The 13,399-nt window shown below is 38.0% G+C and overlaps 1 protein-coding gene across 4 annotated transcripts in view; it reads left to right on the forward strand.

The window, feature by feature from the left end:
• The window catches only part of WAC (WW domain containing adaptor with coiled-coil), a 62,594-nt gene extending 49,448 nt beyond the window's left edge, over positions 1 to 13,146 (forward strand). For 3 of the 4 annotated variants that reach the window (XM_054817577.1, XM_054817575.1, XM_054817578.1), the window contains exons 12-14: positions 5,405 to 5,591; positions 9,126 to 9,253; positions 11,661 to 13,146. In XM_054817577.1, coding sequence (XP_054673552.1) covers positions 5,405 to 5,591; positions 9,126 to 9,253; positions 11,661 to 11,730 — 385 coding nt within the window. In that variant the 3' untranslated portion in view covers positions 11,731 to 13,146. The remainder of the gene's footprint in view (positions 1 to 5,404; positions 5,592 to 9,125; positions 9,254 to 11,660) is intronic. The other variant, XM_054817576.1, reaches the window with a different exon arrangement.
• The last annotated feature ends 253 nt before the right edge of the window (positions 13,147 to 13,399 follow it).

Raw genomic sequence — 13,399 nt, forward strand, 5'->3', positions numbered from 1 at the left:
TTTTCTATTATTAAAAGTTTTAAGCAAATGGAGCTAAAATTATTTTTAACTTGTTTGGGAGGAAGCACTGTCTAAAAATATATGAATAGCTATTGATAACTTTAAAGTTGTGAACATTTCGGTCATGTAAGTTAGGAAATGAATGCAATGTAGGTATACAGTGAGTCTTTTTGTAAGAGATGATTCCAGACACACCATGAATTATGGCTGCTTTAAAAATGGAACTAAATGTGTGCTTCCATAATTAATAGTTTCATCAGGTTGCTAGTTTCTCTTTATTTCCAGAAAGGACTGGGAATATTTTTCCTTTACCTTAGAAGATGCAAAACTGCTGGAGGGGGAGGTGTTTCCTCCAGATTTTGTAGGTTGTAGGATTTGTAGTTTGTAGTAATGTGTTTCAGAACCATCCTGTTTTCATACTCTTGTACAGATGTTTTTGCCTCTGGAAGCAAAGTCAGTCTTTAACTCATCCAGCACCTAAGGCAGGTACTTGGCTTTACTGAAGCATTGAAAAATACAGCAGTAGTTTGGAACTATCTATCATTGCTGCATTCGTAGCTCCCCCTGCTGCTAACATAGCAGTGCTAGGTTATTTTGCGACAGTATGTTTTATTCATAATTAAGATACAACTTTATTTTTGAGAAACCCAAAGATTTTATTTATTTTCCTGAAACATTTCTGATGCGTTAGAGTGATTTTTAATGATGAAGTAGGAGTCAGAAAAGCCGCGTTGATAAATGGAGAGGAGGCAGTCATAGGGGAGCTTTGATCCTATTAGAACTAAGGAATAAATAAGCATTGGAGGTGATGCCGCAATTCTACTTAGCTAATAAATGCAGCCTTTCTCTGCACCCTCAGTATGCTGATGCTGTATGAATACATAGAATAATTTAGGTTGGAAGGGACTTCTAGTCGTGATCGTGTCCAAGTGCCAACTCAAAGAAGGGCTGGCAAGTTTGAATTGCTCAGGGCATTGTTTATGTGATTTTTTTAATATCTCTGAGCATGTTCCTCTAACATTTGACTACCCTTATGGTGAAATGTTTTTTCTTTATATCTAATTAGAATTTCCCTTGTTGCAACTTGTGTCTCTGCATCCTGTCCTATCACTGCGCATATCTGAAGAGTCTGGCTTGTCTGTTCTTCCCATAGGTAGTTAAAAACAGTAAGAAGATCCTTCAATCCCCTTCACTCAGCCTTCTCTTTTCCAGACTGAATAAACCCAGTTCTTTCGGCCTCTCCTGATATGGCATGTGCTTCAGACCCCTAGTCATCTGTGTAGTCCTCTGCCAGATTCCTTTGGTGTGGCAGTTTAATTCTTGTCTGGTTTTGGACTCCCCACTACAAAGTGCTCCAGGTAGTGTGGATCTCATAAGCTCTGAAGAAGAGGGGAGGAATTGCTTTCTTCAACCACGCTCTTGCTAATATAGCCCAGCACGTGCTTGGCCTGCTTTGCCACAGGGATACGTTTCCAACTCACATTTAACTTGTCCACCAGGATCCTTGGGTCTTTTTCTGCAAAGCGACTTTCTACCCACTCAGGCTGTGCTGTTCCGTGGGGCTGTTGCAGCATTGTTGCATGGGGTTGTTCTACCCCAGGTGCAGGACTTTGCATTTGCCTTTTTTGAACTTGATTCCTGTCTACTCATTCAGGTGCTTCTGAATAACAACCTACCCTCCAGCATATTGACTGCTCCCCCCAAAGTAGGCGTCATGTGCAAACTCATTGAAGGTACACTGTGTGCCACTGTCTAGATTTTTAAGTTTTTATTAAACAGTATTGACCCCAGTATTAATCAGTGAAGGACAGCACTAGTCACTGGCTTTCAATTGATCTTTGTACTGCTGACTGCAACCTTTGGGCCCAGCAGTTCACTCAGTTTTCCACTCACCTTACGCATGAAATATGGGCTGGATAATTGAACAGTTTGGCTGTAAAAATACTGTACCACATGATGTCACAGGCCTTGCTGAAGTCATCACTGATTTTCCTCTGAGCTGATCATGTCATCGTAGAAGTCAGTGAGGTTGATCAGACATAATTTGCCCTTGATAAATCTATGCTGGCTTTTTTTTTTTATTTTGCCTTTTAGTCTTTCATGTAGCTGGAACCCCTTCCAGGAAGACGTGCTGTATAACTTTCCCAGAAACTGAGGTCAACTGGCCTGTGGTTCCCCAGGTTGTCCTCCTTGTGCTGCTTGAAGATGGATTTAACGCTTGCTTTTTTCCCCATCATCAAGAAACTTAACTGCTCACCGTGCCGCTTCAAGGTGATGCGGCATCTGAGTAATACTGAACAGCTCCCTGATTACCCTTGGGTACATACCATCTGGTTGCATGGACATACGTCCAGTTGGTTTAAGTGCTCCTTAACTTCTTCCTCTGCTCTAGGTAATACTTTACTCACACTGACTGTGATGTGCTTGGGCACGTGGGAGGCCTGAGGGCAGACCATACTCGTAAAAACCCAGGCAAAAAAATGTTGCTGACTCTCCTGGCCTTTTTCATGTCCTTTGTCTCTAGGTCCCCTTGCCTTGTGGAGAGGCAACCCACCTGTTCCTTAACATTTGCTCCTGATGTACAGCCCTTGTTGCCCTTCACGTTCTTGGCTAGTTTCACCTCAGGCTTCAAAATCTAAATACTGTTTTTTCCTAATCAACTGAACATTTCTACAGTTAAGCGTTTGCACTTGTGAGCAAAGGAGTTGAGCCAATTACTGAAGAGAACACAGAGCACAAAACCCAAAGAATGCTTTTCCCCCCAGTTACATCATATATTCCCTTTTGCAACTTCTGCAAGGGAAATTTATGTATACAACTCTAACAAAGCTGCCTGCCAAAATCTTGCTGCATTTTTTTTTTTTTTCATTTCTAAGCTTTTAAACAAGTTTGGGGGTACTGAAAGGAAATGAGGTTAAAGTCTGCTGCAGAGCAGCGTTCTGTACCTAATTTGTTGGCTGTTTGTTTGGAAACCTGCTGTAATTCTTTGCAAGTGTGAGGGATTAGGATAAATGGCTGGGCATTGGACTGTGAAGATAGTAGCATTATGTTAGGATGTTTTCAGTCCTCAGGGGGGTAGGTTAAGTGATGAATTAAGATTCCTCTCAAATTTGTTTTTTCTTTATATTACTTTATATCACTTGCAGGCAAGTAGTAAGAAAGTTTTAAGAAATAAACTGAAATTATGGCCTGTGTTGAAAAGCTGCTGCCAGTGGGAGAGTGATTATAAACATGATCTTAAAAGTAATGGCTAGATACTTAATTAGTACTACTATTTCTCAGTTATGTGTAGTGCCAAAGAACATCGTAACTGTGAGGTACCAACGCTATTATGGTGCTAGTCGTGTTCTTTTGTCCTGTTCAAGATTACTGCTTCCTTTGTCTTCCATTACAAGGGTGGAGAGGACAGCGCAGACTGTTGTCATCCTAACCTATCCTTGTCCATGTTTGCATGGGTAACTAGTGCTGCTCCTACCTGTTCTTAGCAAAACAGAAGAGTAGAGGCCCTCTCTGTGATTGTGGGGGGGATGGGAGCTATTGAACGAATGCTGGAAAGGGAAGTAAGAGCGTAGAAGCCTTGTTTTTGCAGTGGATGGGGGAGTAGAAAAGAGCATGTGCTGACATGTCAGCTTCTAAGCTTCCCCACCATGGATTATATACTCCTCCCAGTGCAAGTTCTAGTTTTGTAGTAGATCAGATCACCTGGACAGCAGTGCTTGCTAGGAGGAGGCAACCCCCCACGTTCTGATCCTTTGGTAATGGTGATATACCAAATAGCAGTTTTGATGCAGGTGAAAGTCACAGTGGAATTGTCTATTGCTGATAATGTGGAAGTTGAAGAACAGCGATGAACTCTTACACGTAGCAGAACTGTGTAGCTGCAGCTCTGGCAGTTGTGTCAGATGTGGTTGGATCCATATGGTATGAGAGTGTAAATGTTCATGCTGGCCCTGATACCTGGGCTTCTGGACACGTGGAAAGTAAATTTAAGTGTCAGTGATTTTTACATATTTTGGGGGAACTTCTGTAGCTTGTTGGGCTTAATGTTAGGTGTTCAGGCTGTATATCATAGCTTTATTGAAAGAAGTGATACAAGTGAAACAAAAATCCTGCTGCTTTACCTGGAGAGCTTAGCATCCAAGTGTAAGGTGGAGGAGGAGTAGTATTTGCAAATTGGGAGTACAAAGTCCTTGTGGACTAGTCAGTTGACCAAAGATTTACCTAAGTGGAACCCACCTTTTTTAGTCGTTGCAGCAGGAATAGGCTTTCATAGAGACGGGATTCTTAGGAGTGCCTCTCCCGTACATGAGGAGCATCATGAGGTAGAAAGCAAAAATGTCTTGTAAAGTGGAGCGAGAGGGTAATTATTAATGTAGTTAAACAAACAAACAAACCCACCAAAAAACCCCAACCAACATTGCTTAAAGCAATGGCTAAAATACTTTGTAGATAACATAATCTTGAGCATTGTGGATGGCAAAAGACTGCTACGCCAAGATGAACATGAGTTTTTTAGTAAAAATTAGAAACGTTTTTGACCAAGAATTATAGATGCAAAGTAGAATTGGAAAAGCTGTGGCTTGGTGTAGTGTTCAGATAATGTAAATGTTGTATTTGCTTGCATATGGAGATCTGAAAGAGGACAGTGAAAAGCTTTGTCCAAGGCACAGAGGTTTTGGTTTGTTGTACAGTATACATCAGCTAAACATGTCTCTATGCATCTTTTCTTCAGCAACAGGTTAACACACCAGCCAGTAAAACAGCAGCATGAACATGCTCCAGTAAAGCAGTCAAGTTGGTAGCACAAACATACCGCTCCTGTGATACTTTTGTTCTCTTGAGTGAGAGAGTGAGGATGTACAGTATCACAAAGTCACCTAGGTGTTTGTGTTTTGGCGTTAGTAAATGGTTATACTCCTCAGAGCCCATATGGCTGTGTTTTTAGATCAGGACATCAGGCTTTGTACTTAATGATTATTGTGACACTTGCTGATAGTCTGTTGAATAAACCTGCTTGACTCCATCTGATACGTCATTATTGAAAATCTTAGGTTTGCAGCTATTCAAAGGAAGAACATACATGTATATATTCTCTATCAACACTAAAATGTAGACACATCTTGGATCTCTTGAGCGGCTGTCAAAGTTAAAAAAACAAAAAACATCCAACCAAACAAAAAAACCCCCTGTTATATTGTAGCACTCAAACAGTTCCCATACAAGTAGGAGACTTGTGGAAAAGTGGCACAGACTTGGTCTACCAGAAGTATTTACTTGTGGTTTAAATGCTTTATGTATTTTTGTGGCTGGAAGCAATGAATTTTAAGTGTTTATTTCTCTGTGGGTTTACATATGTTTTTAAATGCTCCTCTTTTTTTTTTCTTTTTTTTGTCCATTCTTCTAGTAGTCAAAGAAGCCCATCACCAGGTCCAAATCATACCTCTAGCACTAGTGCATCAAATTCAACACCTGCACCGCAAAATACATCTGTACGACCCACTTGTTCATTAACACCTACGCTAGCAGCACACTTCAATGAAAACCTTATAAAGCATGTTCAAGGCTGGCCTGCAGATCATGCAGAAAAGCAGGTGAGTACACTTGTGCTTTTTTTCCCTGTGAGAGTGCAAAATATATAGCTTAAAATCTGGTATTCTTACACAGGTTGCATTTTCTAAGAATTAAAAGTATTTTAAAAAAAATGCTGATGCTTGGCCTTAGCCAGAAAAGAGGAGAGAGGTTACACCAGACCTGCTGTTTTTTCATGTGATTGCCATTTAGCAGTTGAGTATTTTCAGTCTCACTTAAAGTACCAGTGTTTTTGAAGTTCTCTCAGATGGAATAGTTCTCCTCATAACTATTTTCTTACTGCCAAAGTTCTGTTGAAATTTACAAAGAACATAAATTTCAACAAACTTTTATAATAACGATATTTTTGTTATGTGGAAAATGTTATGAATTAGGTGACAGAGTTAAACTATTTGAGAGTGCTCCACAGTTTGAGTCACTGAGTTGTTAGCTCTACACAGTGAAAAAGGAACTCTGCCTTATTTGTTGTACCCGGTTTGTAAGATGATGTAGAGGGCCCAGACTGAATTTGGGATGTTTTATACATAATGGGAAGTCCAGTAGAGTTGCCATCCATATTTTGTAACTAACTGCATGAAACCTATCCTGTTGTAGTGATACAGAGAAACTGGATGCATGTCAGCTGCTTGGAACGTGTTACTCAAAGGAACTGTATTGGCTGAGTCCAGTTCGAGTCCTTTTGCAGGCAACACTGTCTGACACAGTCTGTATGGGATGTTAATCCTACCTGGCCTGGTTTACCTGGGTGTTTTGAAGAGTGGTTGCGTGTTGGCTTAAGCCTACACTGGAGGCTTTTGGGTGGTAACTTGCAGGATGACTCTTAGAAGTGCAGTCTAGACTGATACCCCATTTGGACTCTGTTTTGTTCTTGTTTTGTTTCTTTTCGTTAATCTTTTAATTCAATTTTAAGACATTACCAACCTGTACTGAGTCAAATGACTGAGCCATTGCTGTGGAACGTGTGTTTAAGGAAATGGCGCAGCACCGCCACTTCTCTCTGTGGCCTTGGCCCATAGTTTTGATAGTGTTATTTTCACTGTGTACTGAATTGACATATATCTTAATGCAGAAAATAGAGATTTATACAGCTCACAGGTCATTTTTCCCCCCACTATCACTAATAAAGAGATTTTTAAAAAAGCAGTTAATGCTAGACAGTCATGTACCCAGTTGCATACTTTTAAACATGACAGAGTTGTTTATAGACCAGTTTTGAATAGTAGCACTTGAGGGACTTAAGTCAGATATTTGATGTAAAAGAAAAAGTGAATGAAAGTATAGATGCAATACATAGTGAAGAAGGTAAGCTAGATGAAAGTGGAAAGGCTAAAATATGCAGTGCCTTGGTTTCTTCAGATTTCTAACCAGATGCATAGCTTAAATTGAAATTTGGCATGTGCTCTTACGCCCTGACTAAACTGAAAAATAAATAAGTAAATAAATTATGTGAGCCAGGGCAGGTACGTGTTAAAGCAGTCAGACTTGAAGAAATGTACTGTGCAGTAATTAGCAGCTAAACCAATTCTTGAACCACTAGCAGTTATCTCACAGAACTCATAAGAAGCAGTTAATGTGGAAAACTGGAAAACAATCCAGTAATGTGGTTAATTTGGAAAATAATCAACATAACTATCTTATCTTTAAGGAATGTGAGAAATGGAATTGTAGGTGGTCTCAACTAAGTAATTGTAGAGATACTTTGAGTATTGAACAATATCTGAGTAGAAAAAATGATTTTACCTTTTTACAAACACCTGAAAAGAAAACCCTGATAATAGTCAGCATGGACCTTTTAGAAAGAAATTATGTCAGGTTTTTTTGTTTTTTCTTTTGATAAATTATGAGGCTTTGGTATATCCTGATTTGCAGCAAGACTGTTAACACCTTTTAACAAGAATCTTGTATGCAAAAATTATTTTAAGGTCTTTTAAATGAAATTAACATAGGCGAATGGTCAGCTTAAGAAGAAATACTTTGAAAGTTGTTAATGGTAGTTTGCTATCAGTCTCAAGGCTTTGGAGTTGTGTTGGGAGGACATGAAAAATTACATCCTACTGGAGACCAGGGTATTCCTGGATGTCAACACATTCCAGAAAAGAAAACTTCTAATGTAGGGAATTAGAACACAAAGTGCTGCTTTGAACTGGAGAAATGCCAGAAGCTGATGAAGACCTGTGCTAAATACCATTATTTTGGGGAAGGAAAAATCAAGTATACAAGTACTTAAGCAGCCAAGCACCACAGAGCCACTCACTCGCTCTCCCCTAGTAGGATGGCAGAGAATTGGAAGGGCAAAAGTGAGAAGACCCCTGGGTTGAAATAAAGACAGCTTAATAAGTAAAAGAAGGGGGGCGGGGAGGGGAGGGAAGGGAGTGATGCATAAGCAGTCATTTACCACCAGGTGACTGATGCCAGTCCTGAGTAATGGCAACCTCTTTAAAACTGTCCCCTAGTTCTATTGCTGCACATGACATTGTATAGTTTGGAATATCCCTGTGGTCAGTATGGATCAACTGTTCCAGCTGTATTCCTTCCCTGCCTTTTGTCCACCCACAACCTGTTTGCTGGGGAGGTCAGAGAGAGAAAGGGAGAAACCCTTGATGCTGTGCAAGCACTGCGCAGCAATAGCTGAAAAATTGGTGTGTTATCAACACTGGTTTGGTCACAAACCTACATCATAGCACCATATGGGCTGCTGCTATGAAGAACATTAACTCCATCCCAGCCAGATGCAGTACAGCAGAGAATAACGTTGCTAAACAGAAATACTGCAGGGAAAGATCTATTCGAAATAATTTTTTTTCAATGTATCAGTTGCAAGAAGTCCTCTTTCCTTATTGCAGTGTGATACACAGGACCTCAGAGTATTCTAGTTGTCTTGGTGCTGTTGAGTTCTCGGGAGTCATATATCCAGTTTTGTGACAAGACCTTAAGGAATGCACAAATTGTGTTTTGTGCATAGACAGGTGATACCTTCTAAATTTACACTTCTGCTTGTCTGCACCCAACTAAATGAGATAGTAAAATAATGGAGTTTGTCTGGAAGAGAACACCGGACAAGGTCTGCAGAGTGGGAATTTTTTTGTTGTTTTGGGTTTTTTTCCCTGTATAAGGTAGCTGGAAGGAAGATGGCATTCAATTACTTCTGCCACTAAGGCTTAATTTAGATGAGAAATTTAAGTATGTCATTGAAATAGTGGACAGAGACTTTCAACTACTTGAACAAATTACTTTGGAAACTTGGAGCCCTGTCAGGTACTATTTTTCAAGATGGTTAGGTGGACATTTGTTAGGATCAAGGAAATCCAAACCATCCCTACCTTAGCATGGGCCTGTGTTAGACAATCTCTTGGCAGCTCGTGGTGACCATTTCTGATTCCAAATGGGCTTTTGTAGAGAATTGAACGTACTTTGAATGTAACGTTCTTTTTTGAAGTTTGTTTTGCTGTTTCAACTCATCTGGCAATCCTATGGCTACAGCCAGTTGTTTCCAATGCATGATTCAAAATCCTAACCTTTCTGTGTAACCATTGCAGGCATCAAGATTACGTGAGGAAGCCCATAACATGGGAAGTGTCCATATGTCAGAAATTTGTACTGAATTAAAGAATTTAAGGTCTTTAGTTCGAGTATGTGAAATTCAAGCAACTTTGCGTGAGCAAAGGTAAGTGTGTGCTCTGTGTTTGTTTTCAAAATGGTAATTTTCTAGGTGGTATTAGAATTCCTATTCTGGCATTGTTCTACATGAGCTGTATTTACTGATGATTTTAAGTATGCAAATACTTGCCAGGTTTGCAGGCTGTCTTCTTTGTGTACGTTCTACCTGTTTCCCACACAGATACCTCGTAGTCTCCAATGAATAGAACCAGATATGCAACTTCTGTATGTATTTTCACTTAGAAAAGTATCTTTTCAGATACATTAGTGCATTAGGAAAAACTGATTAACTCACATTAATTCAGCATACTGCTAAAATATCTGTCTGTACATGATGCATAGATCACATAGGTACGCATCTGCATGGTTTATACTGGTCTTAAACATTACAGTTTGCATGAGACGTTTTTTAGGTCTAAAGCCAGAGCAAGTTTGAACAGGTGTTGTGCATAGCACAAGCTAAGGATAAATTAATGTTTGTTATGTAGGTAGGAGGCATCTGAAAAGATGTTGGGATTCTTTAGTGAGATGTCAATTATAGCAAAGTAGACTTCTGCTTCTTAAGTCAGTAGTAGCGGGTGTCTTGTGTGTCACTGAAGTAGTACACAACCACATTGTTGAAGATTGTTGTGCCAGATTGAAAAGTTTAGTCTTATAATAAATACATGCTAAAACTACTCACCAGTAGTCATGGTATTGAATCTACTTTCATATTCAGTTTCCTTTTTGAATGATGTTATCCCATCTATTAAATCACACTACAGCTTGAATACAGTGATTCTCATGTACTATTTTAAGCTACTTTAATAGCATTGTATGCTGTTTAAATAGCTAGCTTTATCCTAGAAGCTCTTGCTTTTTGGCAATTAGTAAAACAATCCTTTAGTCAGCAGTGGGCTACAATATATTTGTAAATCTTCCCTAATAAAGAATCAAAAATATCCATTCTTTCTGAAATTTTATTTCATAACTTCATTACATAAATTACAATTTCTGTAGTATATTTAATGAACTGCTTGGTTTCTTACAGGTTTCATTTCTGTCTCTGGGTGCACATTTGATCTAAAATAACATGTCAGACATCATTGTTCAGCACACTAAATAGCACATTGTTTCTTGTACACTGTGTATCCTTAAGCTATCAATGAATAAGGATTATTATAATTTTGCATATGATAACGTGTATCTTTCATTTTGGCTGCAATCTGAAAGACATGGAATACATGGCATAAGTAACAAGTTGGTGGGGGGAGGCTTTCACAAAGGATGGGATTATCAAAGCCCCAATACATTTGAATGATGATGTTATTTCTTGCACAGAAAAGAACTATTTAAATTTGTTCTAAGAGGGAACTTTATCTCTAGGCAAAGTAAGGACATTTTTTTAACCATAACTGACAGCATGTGAGAAGGCACTTCTCAGTGATTGATATATTTTATATGCCTGCACCTTTTAAGTATAATGGTTTTTTCAGTGTGTCTATCCTAATCATTTTTCTCCTACTTTTCAGTAGAAAATTCATTTTTACTGAACTGGTCACATATTTGAAAAGTGTTCTACAAAAGTCTGCTGAAGTGGGTGCTTTTTCTGCATTGATTAAAGTTTGGACTTTATAGAATATTTAGAAGAAACTTCAACTTTCCCTGAATATTTTCTTAATTCATTCACATGCTTGCGTTATGCTCCAGCATCATGAAAAGTTATTTCAAAATATTCATTAAAAATTCTGGGAAACAGTTATGTAAACAAAATGTTCATTAATCACAATAGTTGTTTATGTCAGTTCAGTAGAGGAAGGAAAAATGTATAAGGGAGTTGCTAGCAATATATTTTATTTCTAAGCCAGATGTAGTTACAATCTTTTTTCCTTAGATATCTTTTAATGATCAAATATTTTGAAGATTGGAGCTTACCGTAACTAGAGACTACCACTAGCCACAGAGCCAAATACTAGGAAAAAAGTGTTGCACCTAGAAGAAAACTTGTTTGTTTAAAAAAATTTATGAGCACTTTGGGTTGTTGTAAAGTCTGAGAAACTGCATGACACAGGCATAATACCATTCTTCAGAATATTCAGTTATTCAGCGTACTCTTCCAGTGTCCTGCTTTTTCTGGGAGATAAATTCCAGTGAAGAGCAGGCTTAAACATAACTGTGTATCAGTCATGATGAAATATAGCAACTTAATTTTCTGAACTAAGATACCAAACTTGGCAAGTCTCTGTGCCTCTGCATACGGTGTTTGTAGGTGATTGAACAGATTGGGAATTAATTTAAAAATACCTGAATATTATTAATGGAGCTAAGGAGCTTGGTATCTTTCACTGAAACTGTAGAAGTACTGTGTAGATACTTAATTTAATATCTCTGCATAATGGCAATGTTTATACTAATTTATTTCCTTTCTCTTGCAGGATACTATTTTTGAGGCAACAAATTAAAGAACTTGAAAAGCTAAAGAATCAGAATTCCTTCATGGTGTGAAAAGTTGTAAACAATTGCACATGGTTTTGAGTACAGGAACTATTAAACCGATGCCCAGTCTTAACACTTTTGAGCTGCATTTGAGTAGACTTTGGACCGTTGAGCTGGGCAGAAAAAAAGTTGACATGGGGAAGGGGACAGGAGGGAGTCAAATTCAGGGGAAAGATACAAGAATGATTTGTAAAACCCTTGAAATGTAGATTTCTTGTAGATGTATTCTTCACGTTGTAAATATGTTTTGTAGAGTGAAGCCATGGGAAGCCATGTGTATCAGAGCTTAGACATCCAAAACTAATCAATGCTGAGGTGGCTAAATACCTAGCCTTTTACATGTAAACCTGTCTGCAAAATTAGCTTTCTTTTTTTTTTTTTTCTTTTTTTTTTCTTTTTTTTTTTTTTTTTAGTTAATTTATCATTCGGAAATCTTGCATTTCCTAAAATTCAATGCAAGCGCCAGGCGATCTGTGTCTAAGGCTGCAACAATTTGGGTAATGTACAAAATATCATGAAACAACTGTTTCCACACTTGCACCGAATAGAGAGCAGTGCTTCTCCATTTCTGTTTTACAGAGAAATGTTTTTCATTTTCTGTGTTCCATTTCCCCGTGAAATCCTAAATCTGATTTTATCAGTTTTTTAATGCTTCTAATTTTCTCTTTTCTTAAGGCACTGTTGCTATGGCACTTTTTCTATAATCTTTTCATTCCTGTGTACAGTAGCTTAAAATTGCAGTGATTGAGCATAACCCACCTGTTTGTATAAATTATTGAAACGTATTTCCATTTGCACCCTGTAAGAATGGACTTATAGTACTGCTGGGCATGTGTGCTGAAAGTACATTACTTGCTCAAATATAAGGAAATAGCCCAATGAACATGTTAACATGGTTGTGGGAGGGGAAAGAGGAAAAAAAAAAAAGCTAGTCAGATGTGAATTGTATCTGTTGTAATAAACATGTTAAAACAAAGAAACACTGGTTTTCATTTCCTTTGGTCCACACATTAAAATTTGGTCTATTTGGGGACTCTTTATTAGAACTGTTCTTGTTGAACATTTTTGTACTTAAATAATTCCTCAAGGGAGGTTTTGTTTAAAACTTGTAAACAGGAAAATGTGTATAAAATATTTAATGAAATATAAAATTCAACAAGAATGATTTAAGACACCTCCCCAACAGTTGTCATATGTTAACTCCTGGTTTACCTGTCTTGATATTATGACATTTCATTTCGAAGGATGTTTGTGTTGTAGCTGTTTAAGTCTGGTGCTGACTGCTGTTCTTAACCATCACAAAACGCTGAATTTGTGTAATTGGAGCAACCCACCGTTTGAAAATGGTGGCAAAGCTCAGCTTTGTATATTGTTTCCTAAAGTATATTAAAAATAAAAAAGAAACTATTGCTACTACAAAATAAACGTGACTTTTTCTTTGCTTAAAAACAACAAAAATAGTGATGGCTATACTAGTTTAATATCTGCAGATGTGTATATGTACAGTAGTCTGTTAAGAAAGAAAGATTGTAGGTGATGGATTAAAAAAAAATGATAAAGGTGTTGACATGTGATGCTACATGGTTTGTTCCTACAAAATTCTGTCTTTCAGCACCAGAAACATTACTTGATTTTTATTTTGCCTTGTCTCATTTTGAGTGGTCTCGGACTGATTTTT

This window comes from Grus americana, chromosome 2 (assembly GCF_028858705.1).
Source record: "Grus americana isolate bGruAme1 chromosome 2, bGruAme1.mat, whole genome shotgun sequence".
NCBI lineage: Eukaryota > Metazoa > Chordata > Aves > Gruiformes > Gruidae > Grus > Grus americana.